We start from the raw sequence: 24,372 nt of genomic DNA on the forward strand, positions 1-24,372 counted from the left end.
ACTATATTTAAAACCCATTTGTCCTGCATTATAAGTTGCCAGTTTCTTGAATGAAGAGCTAGTTTTCCCCCAAAGGGGCAGCTAAGAGGTAAGTGATTGGTAATTTTAAAGGGAAGTCATTGAGACTGTTTACCATAGGGTGCTGTCTTGTTGTTTCCAGATTTGGAAGTGGAAGCACCCCACTGCTTAGTTCTGAAAGTCCCTTGGGACTGAAACCTGGTGCTTTTGAAATGTCTGGGTTTGGCTGGAGTGGCTCTGGAAGGAGCTGGAAAGGACCAGTTCTTAGTAGGCCAGTGCCTACTAAATCTAGGAGGTTGTACTTGTAAGAAATCTTTCACAGTTTGCATAGATTTAGCTTTATCTTCCATCTTTTTTAGAACTTCTTCAGTCTTATTGCCAAACAGGCAGGTAAAGGAGCATCCAAAAGTTTTGCTTTAACATGATCAGGCAGAGATTGCTCCTTAAGCCAAGCATGCCTTCTAAACACAGACCCAGTAACAGCAGCCCTGCAAGAGGCCTCTAAAGAATCAAAACCACACTGCAAGAGGCCTCTAAAGAATCAAAACCACACTGCAAAGTATGTTTGCCAACTTGTTCAGCCGAATGCAGTAAATCCTGCAAATCTTTATTATCCACACAGTCAGAAATCATCATTTTCTGTTTAAGCAGTCCCATGATATGTTGTTGATATTTTAGCATATGGAATTGACAGTTTAAACCCCTGATTGCTAAGGTTGCAGAAGTATAAATCTTTTCACCCCATCTATCCAGTGCCCTGGATTCTCTATCAGAAGGGGTAGGATTTTTAGCAGTAGAAGCCTTAATGCCCTTGGGTCCCTGAGAAATGGTTTCAGGGTCCGCAACAGGATTTTTGAAAAGGAATTTGTGAGACTCAGGAACCCTGTAGTACCCGTCTGGTTTGCTAGGGGCTGCAGGCAAGGAATCAGGGGCCATACTGGATTCTGAAAACACATCATCAACAATGTCTAGAACAGGAGGTATAGCCAAAGGCCTATGCTGAGGAAGGAGGAGGAAATCCCTAAGCCTCTTTTTGGATTCAGAGAAATCCTGACTTTCCCAGTGGAAATGCTCCCTTAAGGTATGTAAAGTTTCCCCAAAAGAGAAATCCTCAGGCAGAGAAGCAGAGGGAATGGAATCCTCTGCATCAGAGTCCTCATAAGTAGGTATGAACAAATCCAGATCATTAGAAGAGTCAGAAGAAACAGAGTCCTGTTCTGAAGATTCATAGTCAAGTTCAATCCTAGGCCTCTTGGGGGGTGGGGGGGGTTGACTACCCCTGATTAGAGTAATTAAATCTTCAGTAATTTTGATCATTTGTTTTTTTAGGCATAGGGGCCTGAACATGTGGCCTGGGCGTCGGTTTTTTAGACATAGATCGAGATTTAGGCCTTAGCACTGAAGTTGGAGTTGGTTTAATATGCTAGTCTGTAGGCCTGAATACACACTCAGAAGCCGGTGCCTGCTCAGCAGCTCCGGACCTATCCAAGGTAGAGACATCCGTGTGTTCCATATGTGAAGCATTTCACGGCATACTCCGAATGGGTCTCAGTACAGGCCTGCGAATCAGAAGTAGCGGATATCAGGGGCTGCGAAAGAGCTTCACTGAGTACCGGCGAACTGGCTACTGGCTTAGGAGAAGCGTCGTCGGCAGTTTTGGACCTCAACGGCCTGTGTCTGTTTTTTTTCTTTGCGTTTTTTCGGTATTCCGGTAGTCAGATGGCTAACCTATGTCATTTCTGGATAATTAAACTGAGAACCGAAATATTTACAGGCAAAAATGTACTGACAACGGATAGTGCGTTGATTAAATAAAGCATAAAACTGACAGCAAGGTACGTCGTGGTCAGGGTCTAGGCAAGGAATACAGTACAATTGAAAATCCTTATGAGGTATTTGCTTCCCACAAGTAATACAATTATTAACTTTTACTGACATTGGTAAGGAGCAAGAAAATGTTTCCCCAATGGGGTACTTCGCTTTTAGTTGAAGGCTTCGGTTCTGAAACTCGAAAACGAAAATTTCAGGAGTCTGCCGACTTGGCACTTGCAAACTGCTTCTGCTTTGGGCACCGCGCGGCAAGAAAGACTGGTGTAATGGTGTCGGCTGCATGTTTTATACCCCTGATAGCCTGACGTCATGGAAGAAGTTACAGCAACCGATGCAGGACCCAAGACTTTGTTAATCAGGCCAACTGAGGGCAACCTGCCAGCAGATTACCCAAATGTAATGACCGCAATAGTGAAACACGAAGAACATCTTATTTTGTATTTAAATGAACATTTGTATGATGTGGTCAGTTCTGATAAGTCCTTATTGGAAAGGATGGAAGCATTCGACACATTTTTATGTTCTGTGTTATCGAATTCTGTTTCAATCCTGGAGCTCTTGACTGACTTCAGCCTTTTCGTGGATACTTGTCTGAACTGGCTGCCACTTGTTTGCTACCTAACACAAATTAAAACCATTGCCTGACCTGATGACTGGCTGCCACTTGTTTGCTACCTAACACAAATTAAAACCAAAATGTTATTTAAAATGCTTTAAAAAAGTTAAATAAAACAATAACTCCATGTTATTAGCTAATGTATGGAGACCAAACAAAAATGTGGAACAACAGGGAAAAACAAATCTGGATATAGTGTCTCTGTCAAGTACAAACATCAGCCAAATGCCAACCCAAGCACAACAGTGCACCAGTGTTTCTCTAAGCCTGGGCCCTTACAATCTGCACACCTATTTGTGGTATATGAAGTAAAAATAAAGATGCAGCAGAAACAAAGGCAAACATCACATACCCCCTAGTTTTCCTTAACACATATGTCCACTAAATTAATAACATTTCTTTTAGCATTTGTTCCCCCAGTTCTGTTAGCTGGACTGCCTTTTGTGGGGTCTTTGGTAATTTTCTCTCTGTCCCACTTTCACTGAGTATTCTGATTTCTTGTCACATCCCAAACAAAGTCAATGGTGCACTGGGAATCTTCCACACTGTCTGTGTAATGGGCTGCCATCCCATTCAGAACTTATTTCCCTGAATGGTACATAGCGAGTGCCAGGACAGGCTCCAGCTCACTCATGACCCTGGAATAGATAAAGTACATTATCGGGCAATGAATAAATACACGCATGCATGCTTTTCTGTTACTGTGTCACCTGACAAGAGAAAAAATAAACACGTGAGAAAACATTAATACAATGCACCTCAAAGTACTCACCATTTGTCAAGGCTGCAAGCAAAGCTATTGTGCAAGCATCCAAAATATTTCCATCATAGTCGAGGCACATGATGTCACAATACAGTACCCATGACAGCTGAAAAACAAACATTGCATATTTTGTATCTTCATAAAAAACAAATTCTTAATGACCGATATGCAAATAAGGGGAGGACAGTAATGAGAAAGTACAGTTTTGTACCTACCATAAATGTAGATGTTCGAGGATCCACATTGCTGCAGTCCTAACTATTGGGTAGTCCGCTGTCCAGTCGGCCCGAATACCAAAGTATATGGCTGACGTCGGTCAGGGCGCATTAGACTGACGCCAGTACGTCAGGGTACTAATGCGCATGACCGACGTCATATCCTCAGTCTTTTCTTGCCCCAGATGTCAGAAGACCCTAAAAAGACAAGGCCAAAACCAAAACTCCAAACATACCTGCACCAAAAATATGTACAATATATACAAAATTACCAGAATATAACCTCACCTACACAACCACCCCTAAACACAGAGGGGAAGGAGGGAGGGTAAATTGGACTGCAGCAATGTGGATCCTCGAACATCTACATTTATGGTAGGTACAAAACTGTACTATGTTCTTCATTCCACATTGCTGCAGTCCTAACTATTGGGTAGAATCCCAAAGCAGAGGTAAGGGAGGCTGGCAAATCATAAGGAAGCAGGAGCTGACAACATGCCTTGCAAAATAGCTGTGGCAAAACCAGCCCTAGACTTAGAGTAGAGAGGAAGGTGATAATGCTTAGAGAAAGTATGTACTGAACTCCAAGTAGCTGCCTCCAAAATATCCCTAGTTGCCACCCCCCTTAGAAATGCTGTTGAAGTGGCAGTAGCCCTAGTGGAATGAGGCCTAATCCCAGCTGGAATCTCCTTGCCATGATGGGAATAACAAAATGCAATGCAAAACCCAATCCACCTAGAAATAGTTTGTTTTGACACAGGCTTGCCCTGCGAACTCAAAGCAAAAGAAACAAACAACTGCTGAGACTGCCTAAAATCCTTAGTCCTGCTTAAATAATAACGCAATTGCCTGTGTACATCTAAAGTGTGCAAAATCTTTTCCCCTTTATTTTGGGGATCTGCATAAAAAGTAGGCAAATGAATAGTTTGGTTTAAAGCCACACTAGAAACCACCTTAGGCATAAAGGAAGGATTAGTACGTAATGATACCCTATCCTTATGAAAAATCAAAAAAGGCTCTACCGCCATAAGGGCCTGCAACTCAGAAACCCTTCTTGCAAAAGTAATGGCCAACAAAAAAGCAGTCTTCCATGACAAGTATTTCAATTCAGTAGTAGCCGCAGGCTCAAAAGGATGTAGAGTAAGTTTCTCCAACACAAAATTGAGATCCCAAGCAGGAGTAGGAGCTCTACGTGGGGGTCTTATATTCTTTGCCCCTCTAAGAAATTGCTTGAACAAAGGATGCGAAAACAATGGTGGGTCACAATCATAGTGAGCTGAAATTGCTGCAGCATGAATCTTAATGGAAGAGAAAGACAAACCTTTGTCCAATAACTCAGTAAGATATTGAAGAGCCACACTCAAATTAGGCTCAGAAATCTCCAAATTGTTTGCTGCACTCCAAAATAAAAATCTCTTCCATTTTTCTGCGTACACTTTCCTTGTACTAGGTCTTCTGGCTTCCATAATCACATTTAAAACTTGTTGAGGAAGTTGAGACCTGCTGTGTTTCAAAACAGAATATGCCAGGCTGTTAGATGAAGAGAGTGTAGCTTGACATTGAGCAGGTGACCGTCCCTCTGAGACAACAGGTGTGGAATCAAAGGTAAAGGCCATGGAGGCTTCCTTACCAGACTCCTCAGTAATGGGTACCAGTGTTGCCGAGGCCAATCTGGAGCTATTAAAATCATCCTTGGCTTGTCTTGTCTGACCTTCAGGAGCACCTTTGGGAGAAGAGGCAGAGGTGGAAAGGCATACACATGAAGATTTTTCCAACTAAAAGAAAGAGCATCCACTTTCCAAGCTGTGTGATGAAACCTCTTTGTGCAAAACTTTGGCAGCTGGTGGTTTAGTGGAGAAGCGAACAGATCTATGTCTGGAGTTCCCCATGACACTGTCAATTTTGAAATACATGAAGATCCAGTTTCCACTCGTGGGGATCCATGATTTGTCTGCTTAACACATCTGCTAAGGAGTTCTGTGCTCCTGGCAGAAACCTTGCCTGAAGAGTTAGTTGCAAGCTGAGCGCAGTCTCCCATAAAATCATTGCTTGCCTGCACAACGGGTAAGAATGTGTTCCCCCTTGTTTGTTGATGTACCACATGACAGTTGTGTTGTCTGTTAGAATCAACACCTGCCCTGGAAGAAGTAACTCCTTGAAAGCCATTAATGCAAACTGGACTGCTAACATCTCTTTCATGTTGATATGTAGATGCTGTAGTCTGGCAGGCCACTTGTCTTGTATCCACTTTTCATTTAGATGAGCTCCCCAAGCAATGTCTGAGGCATCTGTCGTTAGAATCTGACTCGCCTCTGGCCGGGTCACAGAGAGTCCCTTGTTTAGGTGACATTCCTGAGCCCACCACATAAATTCCTTTTGAATGCAAGGTATTATTTGAATGACAGTGTCCAAATCCTGGCAGTGCTGTGTCCATACATTTTGAGATACCATTGCAGCTTCCTCATATGCAGTTTGGCATTGGGAAGCACCAGAATACAAGATGCCATGAACCCTAAGGCTTGAAGGACTGTCCTTGCAGTCAGCCCGGACTGAAGAGATAGGTGATGGAAGTAACTGGAAAGATTCTGTTGTTTGTCCGGGGTTAAAAAGGCCATCTGGGCTGCTGTATTCAGTCTCACACCCAGAAAGCACATGTCTTGAGAGGGTACTAGACTGGACTTTATTTCGTTCACAGAATACCCTAGGCATCTTAGCACTGCTATCACATATTCCAAATGCTGTAAAAGGTCTTCCTTTTCTTGAGCCAGAATCAGGCAGTCATCCAAGTAAGGATAGATTTGAATTCCTTTTAGCCTGAAGTAAGCTATCACTGGAGCCAGAACCTTTGTGAATACTCTGGGCAGTAGATAAGCCAAAGGGCAATGCAGAGAACTGATAATGAGAATTTCCAGCTCGAAAACGCAGATACTTCCTGCAACTTAGTCTGATAGGCACATGAAGGTAAGCTTCCTTGAGATCTAAAGTTACCATCCAGTGATCTTTGCCCAGCAGAGGTAAAAGCTGTTGTAACGTCAACATTTTGAACTTGGGAATGTCCAGATAAGTGTTGAGGAGAGATAAATCCAAAATTGGTCTCCACGTGTTCCCCTTCTTCGGTACTAGGAACAGGCGAGAATAAAATCCTAGGCCCCTTTCTGGCACAGGAACTGGCTGAATGGCCCCTATTTGGAGCAACAGAGAAATTTGCTTGTGAGCCTCTTTTCTTTGTAGAGGAGGAATGTCTGGCATGCCTTTGAAAGGAGGCAAGGTATGGAAATAAAACCTGTAACCGTGGTGAATGATATCCAGAACCCATCTGTCTTGGGTAATTAAATCCCAATTTTCTTTGAAAAGAGACAGCCTTCCTCCCAAAGGTGCTGCCAGGCGAGAATGTACTGGCAGCTGAAAAGGCAGGTCATTGGGTCTGTTTACGAAAGGACTGACCCCTGCCCTCACCAGAAGTCTGAGCAGGTGAACTCCCTGTTCTAGGCCTAAAAGAACCTTGAGCTCTGCCCCTACCACGCCTAGACCTACCCCTAGACTGGGAATCATAAGCAGGATATGTCCATCCCTTAGTAGGCCAATTTCTACTAAACTTGGAGGCTGCACCTGCAAAAATCTTTAACAGTTTGCATAGACTTAGCCTTGTCCTCCATTTTCTTTAACACTGCTTCCACAGGCGAACCAAACAACACATCAGACTGTAAAGGAGCATCCAAAATCCTTGTCTTAACATGCTCAGCTAAATTCTGATCCCTCAACCAGGCGTGCCTACGAAGAACAGAACCAGTGGCAGCCACCCTCGAGGAGGCCTGCACAGCATCAAAACCACACTGCAAGGAATGCTTACCCACCTGTTCAGACACATGAACTAAATCCTGCAACTCTTTACACTCAATACCTTCAGCCAGAGCATCCACCTTAGACTTCAATTGTGAAAGGAGATAATTTTGATATTTTAACATGTGAAACTGACAATTCAACGCCCTCATGGCTAAAGTGGAAGAAGTATACACTTTCTTTCCCCATCTATCCAAAGCCCTTGCCTCTTTATCAGGAGGAACAGGATTTTTAACAACAGAAGCCTTCACACCTTTAGGCCCCTGAGAGAGAGTTTCCGGGTCTGCCCTAGGACTCTTAAAAAGATACTTATGGGCTTCAGGCACCCTATAGTACCTATCCGGTTTAACTGGGGCAGGAGGCAAAGAATCAGGATTCAGGGAAGCCTCTGCAAAAACATCTTCTACCACATTCAGAACAGGAGGTATAGCTAAAGGCCTATGCTGGGGTAAAAACAAGAATTCCCTAAGCCTCTTCCTGGAATCAGAGAAATCTTGACCTTCCCATTTAAAATGCTCCCTCATGGAATGCAGAGTCTCTGAAAATGAAAAATCCTCAGGAGGCGAAGCTGAAGGAGTAGAATCATCTACATCAGAATCAGAATAAGGAGGATACTCCTGCAAGTCTTCAGTCAAGACTCAGAAGCCTCTGAACATTGCTCAAAACTCTCAAACTCAGGTTCCACCCTAGGCCTCTTATCAGGAGGGGGCATAGAACCTCTAATCATAGTAATCAAATCCTCTGCCATTTTTAGCATATGCTTCTTAGGCAAAGACCCTGAAACACTCGGAGAAACCCCCACTGAAGCTAAACTAGGCCTGCCTCTTAAAGAAGCCTTGGAAACAGAAGGGGAGGCCCTAACCACCTTAGGAAGAGAGGGAAGAACAGCCACCTGAGAAGCCCCTTCAGCCTGGCCTACTTCCTGAGAGGACACATCCTGTAACAGTAAAGTCTCTCCCTGAGACTCCAAAGAAACTCCTGGCAGAACCTCCGGCTCCACTGAGCCTTCTAAAGAACCGACGTCCGGGACTGTCGGTTCTTCCACTCTAGGCTTTGCTGCTTTGTCCTTGTGTCTTTTGGCCGAAGCGGGCGTCGGAGCATCCGACGGCATTTTATAATTACAACGCTTCCCAAAAACTAACCTGGCACAGTCTAACCTTCTCTTAATAGTGCGTTTGTTAAACCTAGCACAAGAGCGGCATCCAACAATGTCGTGCTCAGGCCCTAAACAAGGTATACACAAAGTATGGTAATCCCTATGAGGTATCTGTTTCCCACAAGAAATACAGTTATTCACTTTTTCTGACATCCGGTTAAATACTGAGGCAAGAAAAAACCAAAATATTCCCCAACGGGGTACTTAGCCAACTTTGATTCGGTCTGAAACTCTGACTTCAGAAACTTTCAGAACGCCAACCTGCACTCGCAAAACTGCTTCTGCATCGGACCATGCGGCAAAAAAGACTGAGGATATGACGTCGGTCATGCGCATTAGTACCCTGACGTACTGACGTCAGTCTAATGCGCCCTGACCGACGTCAGCCATATACTTTGGTATTCGGGCCGACTGGACAGCGGACTACCCAATAGTTAGGACTGCAGCAATGTGGAATGAAGAACATCAGCATAAAGAGAGATATTGGAAAGGAAGAAAGCTGCAACACAATTTAATGAACGAAGTAACGCTGTATGAAAAAACATTATCTACAGCTGCAACACAATTTAATGAACAAAGTAACGCTGTATGAAAAAACATTATCTACAGCTGCAACACAATTTAATGAACGAAGTAACGCTGTATGAAAAAACATTATCTACAGCTGCAACACAATTTAATGAACGAAGTAACGCTGTATGAAAAAACATTATCTACAGCTGCAACACAATTTAATGAACGAAGTAACGCTGTATGAAAAAACATTATCTACAGCTGCAACACAATTTAATGAAGTAACGCTGTATGAAAAAACATTATCTACAGCTGCAACACAATTTAATGAACGAAGTAACGCTGTATGAAAAAACATCATCTACAGCTGCAACACAATTTAATGAACAAAGTAACGCTGTATGAAAAAACATTATCTACAGCTGCAACACAATTTAATGAACGAAGTAATGCTGTATGAAAAGACATCATCTACAGCTGCAACACAATTTAATGAACGAAGTAACGCTGTATGAAAAAACATTATCTACAGCTGCAACACAATTTAATGAACGAAGTAACGCTGTATGAAAAAACATTATCTACAGCTGCAACACAATTTAATGAACAAAGTAACGCTGTATGAAAAAACATTATCTACAGTTAAGTGCCCAAATGAACTGGACTAGCATTTTTTTTTTGGGGGGGGGGGGGGGTCAGTACTAGTAACAACTGCTCATATATATACTTAAACAGAAAAAGTAGAGCTATGTTAGGAACTTAACATAACAGTACATATGTCTGAGAAGAGCCACTGTTGCACGATAGCTTGCATGCAGGTGGCTCTTCCACCAGGTAGCAAGGACATCAATGCCATAAGAAGTGCTTCAAACTATGCCACTGTCTCATCTTTCCTACCTCAACCTTCAAGCCAAGCAGAAAAGCTCAATGCTAAAGGTCTTGTAGGCCAGAGGGAACTGTCTGGTATGCTCCAAGTCCACTCCACAATCTCATGTCTCCCTTTCCATAGAATAACAACAGCCAAAAGAGGAAAGGGAAGCTTCATAGGAAGGTGAAAGGGAAGGTGCAAAAGAGATCAAGGTGCACCCCACCTCACAGAATGAAGAATAAATGTACAGTACTGGACGGAGTAGAAAGAGATTACACGGACTACAATACACAGTCTTCTCAAACATAAACATTTATATTAAATTCCTAACACAAAAGTAGCATGTTTATCTTAGTATTCACTGTTGCAGGTCCTCTTTTGGAATATTGACAAAGCAAGGAAGATATGGAGGACGGACACCAACAGCCAAGAATAGAAGAGGGAAATTCTACCCTGGAAGCTGCTCCCAAGGTGTAATGCTAGGAAATGCTACTGAAGAGAAGTCCAAGTTGCTACTCCAAGAACAGCCTGTGTGGTAACACCTTTGAAGAAGACGGTTGTGGAATTGCTCTGATGCACCATGGAATAGGCTTCCCATGGGTTAACTAATAGGAGGAGGAATACTTGGAAAGCCATTTGGAAGAGAGTTTATTCACTGCTCTGCCCTTCTTCCATTTTGCAAAGGAGACAAACAGCTGATCAGATGTCCTAAGTCTGTGATTTTATAAGATTAAATGCTCAGCTATTTGTGCTCTTCTAGAGAATTGAGAATTCATTCTCCTTTGTTCTGCATCTTAGAGAAGACTAGTGAGTGAATGGCTTGGCTAAGGGACGAAATAGTACATGAGAGATGCACTTACCTGGCAGAATATTAAAACAGGTTCATGCACAAAAAGGCCTGAAGGTCTGAAATTCTCCTAAAATCAAGTAATAGCAACCAAAAACAGTTCTTTTTGTGAAAGGAACTGCAGTGTAGGGAAAAGCGAAAGTTATGTATTTACCGCAATGATAGATCTGTGTTGCATGTGTCCCTCTAGTTCAACCTGTAAGTTATCAGATCCAACCTGGATCCGATATTGGCCTTCTTTCAAAGACTTTGATTCCAGAGCTCTGCCTCTTCTACAAATAAAACACACTGCTTCCTCCCATCCACCTCAGAGCGAGCTTGCCTCTAACACTGCTCCAAAGATATGCCTAACAACTCCAGCAAGTAATAAGGGACCTGAAAGGGGGGACACCCCAAAGGCTTGGCCACTCAATCACGCAAGAGACTATCCAATATCACGACGAGGATAGTAGGGAGGGATGGCTGAACTATATGAAAACAGGCAAAACAGATCTATCATTATGTTAGGTACGTAACTTTCACATCTGTTATTGTCTTTTCCATCCAGCTTCAACTTATGAGACAGAGTGCCAGCCACTTATCACCCTAGGAGGCCCTAGAAAACAACATGGCACAGAATGGTGTAACCAAAAGAGGCTCTTGACTGCACATCAATTTTTTTAATGGGATACAACCGTGTGAGTGCTCAGCCAAGAGGCAGTGAAATAAAAATCACTAGAGACTCTAGAGGAAAAGACATCAGAAGATGCAACTGCCCTGCTAGAATGTTCTTTTATGTTTTGTGGGTAAGGACAAAGGGAATACAATTGGAAAGCCATTTGGATAAGGTCACTTTAGACATGTATTGCCCAGCCTGGCTTTGGAAAAGGAAACAAAGAGCCGGTCTATTTCCCTAAATGCTTTGATTCTGTTCAAATAAAATCTAACTTACCTGTGAATGCCCACGCAATGAACCAAATATTCACCCTTATTACTACAACATGGAAAGAAAATGGGCAAATGAATATGCTGGTTCAAGCTGCTACCTCCAGATCTAAGGACCTCTCGTGAGGGAGGAGGCTGTTCCTGCTTAGACAGTCTGCCACGATGTTTGACATCCCAGGGATGTGCATTACAATTAGAAACCACTGAGAGAAGATTGCCCATTGCCACACTGTCCTGGCCTCCTGACAAAGATGGTAAGATCATGTCCCCCTTGTATAAGTGCCTAACCACAGACATACTGTCCATCTTGATCACAATCACACCCTTAGACAGAAGGTCCTGAAATGCCTACAATGCCAGGAGGACCACTGTCATCTCCAAGACACCTATGTGTAAAAGTACAGTTGTGTACACTTACCATAAATGTAGATGTTCGAGTGTCTTCACTGTTGCAGTCATGACCGTAGGGTTCTCCCCTGCTGGCAGGCAGTCCTCGGTTGGCCAGAATCCCAAAGTCTGGGTCAGGCGTCGGCTGGTCAGCCATGCTCCCTGACATCATAGCGCCAGGAGTACAAAGCTGACAACCGACGCCATGTTCTCCAGTTTTTCTTGCCCCAGATGTCAGAAGTTCCAAAATGAGTAAGGTCCCATACCCTTTGCAAATACACCTCAGAAGAAGGGTGAAAAAAGGAACCACACAAAAGAAAAAAATAAGAGGGGACAGGAGGGAGGGAAACCCAGACTGCAACAGTGAAGACACTCGAACATCAACATTTATGGTAAGTGTACACAACTGTACTATGTTCATCGTGTTTCACTGTTGCAGTCATGACTGTAGGGTAGAATCCCAAAGCAGAGTGAAAGGGAGGTGGTCATAAAGTAGAGGGGGCGGCTATAAGACCCTGCAAGACTGCAGAAGCAAAGCCTGCCCTAGACTTAGAGTAGAGAGGTAGAATGTAGTGCTTGGAAAAAGTATGCACTGAACTCCAAGTTGCAGCTTCCAAAATGTCTTTGGTAGGAACGCCCCTGAGGAAGGCAGCAGAAGTGGCAGCAGCTCTGGTAGAGTGAGTCCTTATACTCCCTGGGATTTGCTTTCTATGGTGTGAATAACAAAATCTGATTCCATGAGCAATCCATTTAGAAATGGTCTGTTTTGAAATGGCTTTACCTTGGGAACTTGAAGCATAAGAAACAAACAATTGCTCTGATTTCCTGATGTCCTTGGTTCTGTCCAGGTAAAAACGTAGTTGTCTGTGTACATCCAAGGAATGTAAGATCCTTTCCCCTTTATTTTGAGGAGTGGGGAAAAAAGTTGGCAAGTGAATAGTTTGATTTAAAGCCACTTTGGAAACCACCTTAGGCATGAAAGTAGGATTAGTCCTTAAAGACACCCTGTCTTGATGGAAAATAATATAAGGCTCTACAGCCATAAGAGCTTGGAACTCTGAAACTCTCCTGGCAGAGGTCAGAGCTAACAGGATGGCTGTCTTCCAAGATAAAAACTTGAAGTCAGATGTGGCAGCAGGCTCAAAAGGAGGTAAAGGTGAGTTTTTCCAAAACATAGTTGAGATCCCAAGCAGGAATGGGAGGAGATCTAGGGGGCCTTAAGTTCTTAGCTCCTCTGAGAAACTGTCTCATGAGCTGGTGGGAAAAGATTGGAGGGTCTGTATTATAATGAGCAGAAAGACCAGTGGCATGAATCTTTATGGAAGAGAAAGAGAGACCCTTATGTAAGAGGTCTGTCAGGTAAAGTAAAATCTGAGGAATGTTAGGGATAAGAGGATCAGAATCCTGAGCCTGCATCCAGGAACAAAATCTTTTCCGTTTTCCTGCATAAGATTTCCTAGTGCTAGGACGTCTGGCTTCTAAAATGACATCCAAAACCTGCTTGGGTAAGAGAGAATGATTCAAAGACCATGGATTAACCAGGCCGCCAGGCTGAGAGTTTTGACATGGGAGTGTAGAACCTGACCCTGGTGTTGGGACAGAAGGTTCGAAGTCTGTGGTAAAACCCAAGGGGTTCCAGACAAAGGTTTTTCAGAGTTGGGTACCAAAACTGTCGAGGCCAATTTGGGGCCAGTAAGATTATCATCTTGGGCTTGTCCTGTTTGATCTTTAATAATACTCGTGGAAGAAGAGGAAGAGGCGGAAAGGCATATCCCGAGAGGTTTCTCCAACTGAATGATAGTGCATCCACTTTCCAAGCTTGTTCGTGGAAAGTCCTGGTGCAAAAAACCTGTAGTTGATGATTGAGGTGGGATGCAAAGAGGTCTATGTGAGGACATCCCCAGACTGCAGTAATCATCTTGAATATTTCGGTGTCCAGCATCCATTCGTGTGGGTCTGAAAGGTTTCTGCTCAGACTGTCTGCTAGGAAGTTTTGCTTCCCTGGTAGAAACTGTGCTTGAAGGTCCAGATTGCAAGCTAGAGCTGTGTTCCAGAGATCCATGGCTATTCTGCAAAGGGGATAGGAATGAGATCCCCCTTGCTTGTTTATGTACCACATAACTGTGGTGTTGTCTGTCCGTATCAGTAGTTGGCCTGGTTGTAGAAGATTCCTGAAGGCCAATAGAGCTTTCTGTATGGCTAACATTTCCTTTAAATTAATATGCAGGCGCTTCTGATCCTTTGTCCAAAGGCCCTGCAGACAGTTTCCCTGAAAATGGGCTTCCCATGCATAATCTGAGGCGTCCGTGGTCAGTATCTGAATGGCAGGAGGCAGACAGACGGGTTTTCCTTTGTTCAGAGTACATGCCTTGGACCACCAAAGGAATTCCTTTTGAAGACTAGGCAGGACGGAGATCAGTATGTCTAAATTGTGGCAATGCTGGGACCATACACTTTTTAGATACCACTGTATTTTCCTCATATGTAGCCTTGCATATGGCACGAGAAGGATGCAGGAGGCCATGTAACCCAAAGCCTGCAGGAATCTCCTTGCAGATAGCGGAGTTAAAGTTGCCAAGGTTTTGAAAGTTGAGTCCAGCTGTGATTGTTTTTCGTATGTCAGAAATGCCATCTGGGTTGTTGTATTTAGAGAAGCGCCCAGAAATATCTGTTGTGAGGGTGTCAGATTTGACTTTTTTTATGTTTACAGTGAATCCCAGGAACTTGAGAAGATTCTGAACAAACTCTAGATGCTGGAGTAAGACATCCTTGCTGTCTGCCTGAATAAGGCAGTCGTCCAGATAAGGGTAAATTTGAATTCCCTTGAGTCTGCAATAAGCTACTACTGGAGCCAGGCATTTGGTAAAGACCCTGGGTGCAGTAGACAATCCAAAGGGCAGCACAGAGAATTGATAGTGCCTCGATCCGGCCCTGAACCTGAGGTATTTTCTGCATTCCTGCCTGATGGGAATGTGTAAATATGCCTCCTTTAAATCCAAAGTCACCATCCATGCATTTTTGGTCAGCATTGGAAGTAGCTGCTGTAGAGTAAGCATCTTGAATTTTGGTATCTCTAGAAAAGTGTTCAAGACTGACAGATCCAGAATGGGTCTCCATGAATTTTGCTTCCTGGGGACTAGAAAGAGCCTTGAGTAAAAATCTTGTCCCATTTCTGAAAGTGGAACTAGTTCTATGGCTTTCATAGCCAAGAGGTCTTCCACCTGGTTTAAGGCCTCTGACCATTGATGTTTTGGAAGATCTGGCCATCCGCTTGGCCTTGGTAGGGTATGAAAATGGAATTTGTAACCTCTTGAAACTACATCCAGACCCCACTTGTCTTGGGTTATACGAGTCCAATTTAGGTGAAAAAGAGAAAGTTTTCCTCCGAGAGGGGCTTCCAGGCAAGAAGTTCCTGCAGCCCAACATAGGGAGTCATTGAGTCTGTTTCCTATGAGCTTGTGACCTGTCCTCTCCTCCCCTAGGGGTGGAAGCAGTCCACTGTCTTGGTCTATAAGAGGCTTGCGTCTGAGGCCTTCCTCGGGAGCGTCTGTATCTACCCCTCTGAGGCCTGTCTGAATTGGGAAACGACCAATTTTTTTGTAGGCCAATTCCTACTAAATCTGGGTGGCTGTACTTGTAAGAAATCTTTAACTGTTTGCATGGATTTTGCCTTGTCCTCTGTCTTTTTAATCACCTCTTCAGCTTTAGATCCAAACAAAACATTATACTGAACAGGAGCATCCAATAATTTAGCTTTTACTTGATCTGGCAAATTTTGTTCCTTTAACCAAGCATGCCTTCTAATTACTGTGCCAGAGGCAGCAGCCCTACAAGAAGCCTCTAAGGCATCAAATCCACAGTGCAAACCATGCTTCCCAACTTGTTCAGTGGCATGCATTAAGTCATGTAACTCCTTATCATCTGCACAGGCGGAAATGGAAGTAAGCTTCTGTTTTAGAACAGACAGGAGAAATTGCTGGTATTTCAGCATATGAAACTGACAGTTTAAAGCCCAAATAGATAAAGTAGCAGAAGTGTACACTTTTTTGCCCCATCTTTCTAAAGATCTGGAATCCTTCTCAGTGGGAATGGGGTTTTTAGCAGAAGCGGCCTTTACGCCCTTAGGACCCTGAGAAATGGTTTCAGGGTCAGCAGAAGGCTTTTTGTATAAAAACTGGTGGGAATCGGGAACCCTATAGTAACTGTCTGGCTTAACAGGAGCTGGAGGAAAAGAATCAGGAGTTAAGTTAGCCTCCGAAAAAGCATCATCAACAATATCTAAAATAGGAGGAATAGCCAGGGGTCTATGTTGGGGAAGAAGAAGAAAATCCCTTAGTCTTTTCTTAGATTCTGAATACTCCTGTCCTTCCCAGTGGAAATGTTCCCTCATTTCATGCAAAGTTTCCCCACAAGAGAAATCCTCAGGGGGAGAAGCTGAAAGTACAGTTTTGTACCTACCATAAATGTAGATGTCCGATAGATATGCAACTGCAGTCATAACATATGGGTTGTCCTGCCTCAGGCAGCCCTCGGTCGGCCGGATTCCAAAGTCTGGGTCAACGTCGGCTGATGTCGCATTTCTCTCCGACGTCAGAGCGGCTGGAGTATATAAGCATCAGCCGACGCCATCTTCTTCAGTGTTTCTTGCCCCAGATGCCAGGTGCCCTCCAAGGAAGGCTGTAATCAAATTGGAAGACAATAACAGGTTTCCAGACAAATAAATAAGCAATAAACAGATACACCATAACAGATATCCCCAGCTAAGGATAACAGGGATAATAGTGGACCCAGGGCATAGAGGGGAAGGAGGGAGGGAAAACCCGACTGCAGTTGCATATCTATCGGACATCTACAATTATGGTAGGTACAAAACTGTTCTATGTCCTTCAAGAATGCAACTGCAGTCATAACATATGGGTTGAATACCACAGCTTAGCTGGGGGAGGTGGTATGCTCTAAGAAAAGGATGGTGCAGCTATCAATCCCTGCAGGACTGCCGAAGCAAAGCCTGCTCTGGATCTGGAATATAAAGGGAGGTTGTAGTGTTTGGAAAATGTATGCACGGAGCTCCATGTAGCAGCTTCTAGAATGTCTTTTGTAGGCACCCCTCTTAAGAATGCTGTAGAGGTGGCGGTAGCTCTGGTGGAGTGTGGTCTGACATTGGCTGGCACACTCTTTCCATGGAAGGAATAACAGAATCTGATGCAATGTCCAATCCATTTTGAAATTGCCTGTTTGGAAATTGCTTTTCCTTGTACTCCAGGGGCGTAAGCTACAAAAAGCTGATCAGACTTCCTACTGGTCTTGGTTCTGTCTAGGTAGTAGCAAAGTTGTCTGTGAATGTCCAAGGTATGTAACAGTCTTTCCCCTTTGTTCTCAGGATTGGGAAAGAAAGTAGGCAGGTGAATTGCTTGATTTAAAGAAACCCTAGATACCACTTTGGGCAGAAAGGTAGGGTTGGTTCGTAAGGAGACCCTGTCTCTGTGAAAAGTTATGAACGGTGGTATTGTCATTAGGGCCTGTAATTCCGAAACCCTTCTTGCTGAGGTAATGGCCAACAGGAAAGCTGTCTTCCAGGAAAGAAATTGTAAATCCACAGAAGCTGCTGGCTCGAAGGGAGGTAGAGTCAATTTTTCTAGGACAAAATTGAGGTCCCAAGCTGGTACTGGTGCCTTTCTTGGGGGCTTTATATTCTTGATTCCTCTAAGAAATTGCCTTAACAAAGGATGTGAAAACACAGGTGGATCAGTGTTGTATCTAGCTGAGATAGCTGAAGCATGAATTTTTATGGAAGAGTATGAGAGTCCGTTATGTAGCGTATCTGCCAAGTATTCCAGAATGAGTGGAATGCTCAAGTGATGCATCATGACCCTTGTTGGTATTCCAAATGTTGAATCTCTTCCATTTGGCTGAGTAAGCCTTTCTGGTGGATGGTCTGCGGGCTTCTGTTAGTATCCGCTGAACTTCCTTGAAGAGAGGTAAATTGAGGTTATTTATGGGATCTCCCAAGCTGTTAGCTGTAGCGTCTGGATGTTGGAATGAACTGTCCTGAAGTTGTGTTGAGTCAAAAGTTGGGGCCATTGGGGAAGGGCCCACGTTTTGTTGTGACATATGCTCCGTAGTAGTGGGTACCAGTGTTGTCTTGGCCAGTCTGGAGCTATTAGGATCCCCTTGGGCTGCTCTGCTTTGATCTTTAGTAACACTGTGGTCATCAGTGGCAGAGGTAGAAATGCATAGATTATTAGGGAGCTCCAGTTGAATGAGAGAGCATCTATTTTCCATGCTTGTGGATGATATGTCCTTGAGCAGAACTTTTGTAAGTGATGATTGAGGTGGGAGGCAAATAGGTCTACGTCCGGCCTGCCCCATGTCGAGGTGAGTCGTATAAAGATGTCTGGATGTAACCTCCATTCGTGGGGGTCTAGGAAATTCCTGCTTAGACTGTCCGCCAGAACACTGTCTTTGCCTGGAACAAACTGGGATTGTAACTGTATGTTTAGACTCAGTGATTTTTCCCAAAGATTCATTGTCAGTCTGCAAAGGGGGTAAGAATGAGTGCCTCCCTGCTTGTTTATGCACCACATCACTGTGGTGTTGTCTGTCCGTATTAGTAGGCGGCCTTGTTGAAGTTGTTGTCCAAAGGCCTCCATGGCATGCATTACTGCCAGCATTTCTTTTTGGTTGATATGCAGATGTGTTTCCTTTGGAGACCATTGTCCTTGAATACATCTGCCCTCCATGTGCGCCCCCCATCCAAGGTCTGAGGCGTCTGTGGTCATGGTTTGTGTTATCTGAGGTTTTTTGAACGACATACCTGTGTTTGACTGGCTTACTGTGGCCCACCATAGAAATTCCTTTTGAAGACATGGAATGAGCGGTATAGTTGCTTCTAGGTTGTTGCTGTGTTGAGACCATAAGCTTTTTAGGTACCATTGAAGCTTTCTCATGTGTAGTCTTGCAAGTGGAACCAGGAGAATGCAGGATGCCATGTAACCCAGGGCCTGTAGGAATCTCCTTGCAGTCATCTGGGTGAGCTTTGATAAACTTTTGAAATGAGTTAACTTCTTTTGCTTGTCTTCTGTCAGGTAAGCCATTTGAGAAGCTGTGTCTAGTTTGGCTCCTAAGAAGGTTATTTGCTGGGATGGCTGAAGTCTTGACTTTTGAAAGTTGACTGTGTATCCCAGAGCCTGCAGCAAGTGTATGACATAATTCAAGTTTTTTGTCAAGGTTAGTTTGTCGTCCGCTTGTATGAGGCAATCGTCCAGGTACGGGTAGATTTGGATCCCCTGGAGCCTGCAATGAGCAATTACTGATGCCAGGCATTTCGTGAATACTCCGGGCGCAGTAGATAAGCCAAATGGCAATGCTGAGAATTGATAATGCTCTGGCCCTGCAAGAAATCTGAGGTATCTTCTGCAGCTGTGTCTGATAGGGACATGCAGGTATGCCTCTTTGAGGTCCAGAGTAATCAGCCAAGACCCCTTGCCCAGCATGGGAAGGAGTTGCTGTAGAGTCAGCATTTTGAACTTTGGTACTATGAGAAAAGTGTTTAAAGTGGACAAGTCCAGTATTGGTCTCCAATGAGTTTCTTTTCTTGGAACAAGGAACAGTCTTGAATAAAACCCCTGACCTTGTTCTTGTTGTGGAACTTTTTCTATTGCTTTGATCTGAGCAAGCAGAGAAACTTGCTTGATAGCCTCTGCCCTCTGATTTTGTGGAAGGTTTGGCATGCCCTGTTTTCTTGGCAAGGTATGAAAATGGAACCTGTAACCGTGGTCTATAATGTCCAAAATCCATTTGTCTTTTGTCAGTTTGTGCCAATTTTTTGAGAACAAGGATAATTTTCCGCCCAAAGGAGCTTCTGTTTGCTCCTTGGTCAGCGGAAGTAGAGGAAAGTCATTGAGATTGTCCCTGGGGGGCAAGAGAAACACCTGTGTCACTTCTTTGGTTTGCTGGTTGCCATTGTCGTCCCCTGTAGGATCCTCTGTATTGCCCTCTTCCCCGGGCACGCCTGTTTTTGCCCCTTTGAAATCTTTCAGGATTAGGAAAGGACCAGTTTTTAAGGGCCAGTTCCTGCTGAATCTGGGTGGCTGAACCTGGAGGAAATCTTTGACTGTCTGAACTGACTTGGCTTTTTCCCTCAATGGACTTTAACACATCTTTAGCATTAGCACCAAAAAGCTTGTTCTTTTCCAAGGGTGCATCAAGAAGTTTTGCCTTAACATGATCTAGTAAAGGTTGATTTTTTTAACCATGCATGTCTACGAATGACCGCCCCTGTCATAGCTGCCCTACATGAAGCTTCCAATGCATCATATCCACACTGTAGAAAGTGATTGCTAACCTGCTGAGAATTATGCACAGCCTCTTGCAAAGACTTCCTATCTAAAGGTTCAGGAGAGGCCAATTTTTTCTGTAAATCATCTAACAGGAAATCCTGATATTGAAACATGTGAAAGAGACAATTGAGAGCTCTCATAGATAAAGTAGTGGAGGTGTAAACCTTCTTCCCCCATCTCTCTAAGGACCTTGCTTCCCTGTCGGAAGGCAAAGGATTTTTGGAGGTGGTAGCTGAAACCCCTTTAGGCCCCTGGGAAATTGTTTCTAATTCAACAGCATGGGCCCTAAAGAAATGAGAATGGGTTTCTGGGACCCTATAGTATTTGTCAGGCTTGACAGGAGCAGGAGGAGGAGTATCAGGGGTAACACTGGAGTCAGAATATAGATTATCCAAAACATCAAGCACAGGAGGAATAGCTAAGGGTCTGTGTTGGGGTTTTTTAAGGAATGTTCGAAGGCGCTTTCTGGAATCTGAATATTCCTGGCCTTGCCACTGAAAGTGTTCCCTCATGGAATGCAGAACTTCCCCAAAAGAAATATCCTCAGGAGGAGAGGCCGAGGGAATGGAGTCCTCTGCATCTGAATCCTCATAGGTCTGGAAGGGCTCTTCCTGGCTTTCAGAGTGAACAGAGTCCTCAGAATCTTCATCTGAAGAAAGAGGGACAGAGGGTTCAACCCTGGGCCTCTTATCAGGAGGAGGCTGTGATCCTCTCTCAGGACGGGCCTGGGAACCTCTGATCAGGGAAATTAAATCTGCGGCCAAAGACATGATTTGAGTATCAGGAGTAGGCTGAGGTAAGGTTTTAGCAGTAAGATGCTTGGCCTTGCTGGCTGCCTTAGCACGTGTGTAGGCCTTGATAGACATGGACATGGGAGGCCTAGCCGCTCCACGTGCAGGAGTGACCTTATCAACAGCAATGGTCTCGGGCATTTCCCCGGTTTCAGTATCCGGAGGAAAATCAATGACTAGCGTCGGAGTGGCCTCCGGTATCGGAGGTATCGGTAATGCGGTGTCTTCGGTTCGAAGTGGTGGAATAACCGCCTCAGAGGGAACCGGGGCACTCGCGGTAAGTTTTGGCGTGGTGTCGGTGGAAGATGCGGGCCGAGGATGTTGGTCCCGGTCTTTTCGTTTCTTAGGAGTATGTGTTGTCAGTTGTTCCGACGGCATTATATAATCAAATTTTTCGCCGAAAAAGTCTTCAGCGAACTCTGCCCGGCACCTGAGAGTGCGCTTATTGAAGTGAGCACAGGCGGCACAGGCCGAGACGTCGTGGTCTGGGCCAAGGCAAGGGAGGCAGTAAGAATGGAAATCCTTATGAGGTATTTGTTTACCACAAGACAAACAATTATTAACTTTTTCAGTAATTTCTGACATCGGCTGAGGCAAGAAAAGGTCCCCAACGGGGTACTTAGCTTTTTGATGACTTCGGTTTCGAAGAATACAGGAGCTGACCGACCGGCACTTGCGAACTGCTTCTGCTTCGGGCACCGCGCGGCAAGAAACACTGAAGAAGATGGTGTCGGCTGATGCTTATATACTCCAGCCGCTCTGACGTCGGAGAGAAATGTGACATCAGCCGACGTCGGACCCAGACTTTGGAATCCGGCCGACCGAGGGCTGCCTGAGGCAGGACAACCCATATGTTATGACTGCAGTTGCATTCTTGAAGGACATGGAATGGATTCCTCAGCATCAGAATCCTCATAAGGAGGGAAAGAATATTCCTGGTCAGAAGAAGAAACTGAAGAAACAGAAGCCTGATCAGAGGAGTCATAATAAACTTCCTGCCTTGGCCTTTTATCTGGAGGGGGATGTGAACCCCTAATCATAGTAAGTAAGTCCTCCGCCATCTTAAGTAACTGTTTCTGAGACTTGGGAGCCGGATCAGAAGAGGCCTGGGCTGCAGTCTTTGATTTGGAAGGAGTCTTTGGCTTTGCCTTTATTAGAAGCTGAGTAGGCCTGAAAACCCCTTCGGAAGCCGGTACCTGCACAGCGGCTCCGGACCCATCCAAAGGAGCATTGTCCGAAGGTCCTGCAACAGAAATATTCAAAGGCCTAGTTGGCTCCTCGTGGGAGTCCATTTCGGCTATAGGTTCCGAAATGGCCGACAACAGGGGCTGCAAAAGCGCCTCACTGACGACGGCCGAACCTGAAGCTGGCTCTGCTTGTGCGATATCGCCTTATTTGGACCTCGGAGGCCTGTCTTTGTCCTTGCGTCGTTTGTGAACTCCGGTAGCCGGAACCGTATCAGACGACATTTTGCAATTAAAACGCCTACCGAAGTAATGAAATGCAAAATCGTACCTTCGTTTAATAGTACGGTGATTGAATCTAGCACAAAACCGACAACTACCTACGTCGTGGTCAGGGCCTAAGTAAGGAATACAGTAAGAATGAAAATCCTTATGAGGTATTTGCTTCCCACATGAAATACAATTATTAACTTTTTCTGACATAGGACTGGAGAAAGAAAAAAAGTTTCCCCAACGGGGTACTTAGCTTTGAGTAGGAGAAGAAAATCTTCGGACTGAAGTTTGTTTAGAAAAAATTGTCAGGAGTCAGCCGACCGGCACTTGCGAACTGCTATCACCGCACGGCAAGAAAGACTGGAGAACATGGCGTCGGTTGTCAGCTTTGTACTCCTGGCGCTATGACGTCAGGGAGCATGGCTGACCAGCCGACGCCGGACCCAGACTTTGGGATTCTGGCCGACCGAGGACTGCCTGCCGGCAGGCGAGAACCCTACAGTCATGACTGCAACAGTGAAACACGATGAACATCTGCACTGTCTTCCCTTCATAATGCCCCCCATCCTAGAAGACAGGCATCCATACAGACAGTGATCTGAGGTTGGGAAAGAAAAAGAAGTCACCCGGGTGCAACAAGAAGGGATTCCAATCATCATCTGATATAAGCCAGACAACAGTTTGTTAATGCAACCTGAAAATCCAAAGGATGAGGACCTGTTAATGTCAGCTGCAGAATTCTCGTATGGTACTTTGCTTAGTGTATCAAGAAAACAGATGCTGCCATGTGTCACAGGAGCCTCAGTGTAAAATGGTTGGGGGTGAAATAAAAGCAGCAGAAACACCTATGCTCAAAGAGCCTTTAACCTGTGAACTGGAAGTTTTCTGTCTGAGAAACCACACCCAAATGACAGCATATGAACTCTAACATATGTACCGGCTCCAAGCTGGACTTTTGGTAGTTAACTGTGATTCTAAATGACGGACACAACTGGAGTAAGGCATCCCAATCTTTGACAAGCGACGCTCTCGTGCAGCTGGTAAGAAGCCAATCATCCAGGTATGGGAAGATCTGGAACCCCTGAAGTCTGAGCCAGACTGCCATGACAGCAATGTACTTGGCGAACACCTGAGGGGGTGCAGTCAGACCAGAGGGCAAGCACTCTGAAATGATAATGATCAGCTCTCAGGTGAAAGTGAGAAACCACCTGGACTACCTCTGAAACGTTACATGGTGGTAGGCATCCTTGAACTCTATCAAGCAGATTTAATCGTTCTTCCTTGTTCTACCTTGGTCTGTCTGACATAACAGTTCAGCTTGTTTAGACTGAATACTGGTCTTAGGTCCTTGATCTTCTTTGGTACCAAAAAGAATACGAAATGCATCCTGGATCCTTGGTCTGGTGGGACCTCTTGGATGACCTGAATGACTAGCAGTTTTTGAAACTTGACTGCTTCCTCAATCTCTAATGGGGTGGGACATCAGGAAGAGGTTGTTTTGAATCTTTTGGTGCAAACAAAAATGGAACTGTATAACCTCTAGACAGAACTCTCAACACCCATAAGTATAAGCTGATGACCTCTCACGCTTTTCGGTGGACAGCCAAGTGATCCCCAAACTGCCTCAGAGAACAGCAACCAGGCAACCCTTCAGATATGCTAAAAAGGCCTTGTAGAGAAGGCTCCATGAAAAGTACAGTTGTGTACACTTACCATAAATGTAGATGCTTGAGTGTATTCACTGTTGCAATCATCACACTTGGGTTATCCTGCCAGGGGTAGCCCTCAGTCGGCCCAAATACCAGAGT

At 44.5% G+C, this 24,372-nt stretch overlaps 1 protein-coding gene across 1 annotated transcript in view; it reads right to left on the minus strand.

Annotated features, from left to right (window-relative positions):
- Positions 1-24,372, minus strand: part of EXOSC8 (exosome component 8) — a 533,341-nt gene that overhangs the window by 194,871 nt on the left and 314,098 nt on the right. Inside the window, exon 8 of the mRNA XM_044073308.1 lies at positions 3,237-3,333. Coding sequence (XP_043929243.1) covers positions 3,237-3,333 — 97 coding nt within the window. The remainder of the gene's footprint in view (positions 1-3,236; positions 3,334-24,372) is intronic.

Source organism: Protopterus annectens, chromosome 5.part1 (genome assembly GCF_019279795.1).
Source record: "Protopterus annectens isolate FY-2018-M chromosome 5.part1, PAN1.0, whole genome shotgun sequence".
Lineage (NCBI taxonomy): Eukaryota > Metazoa > Chordata > Ceratodontiformes > Protopteridae > Protopterus > Protopterus annectens.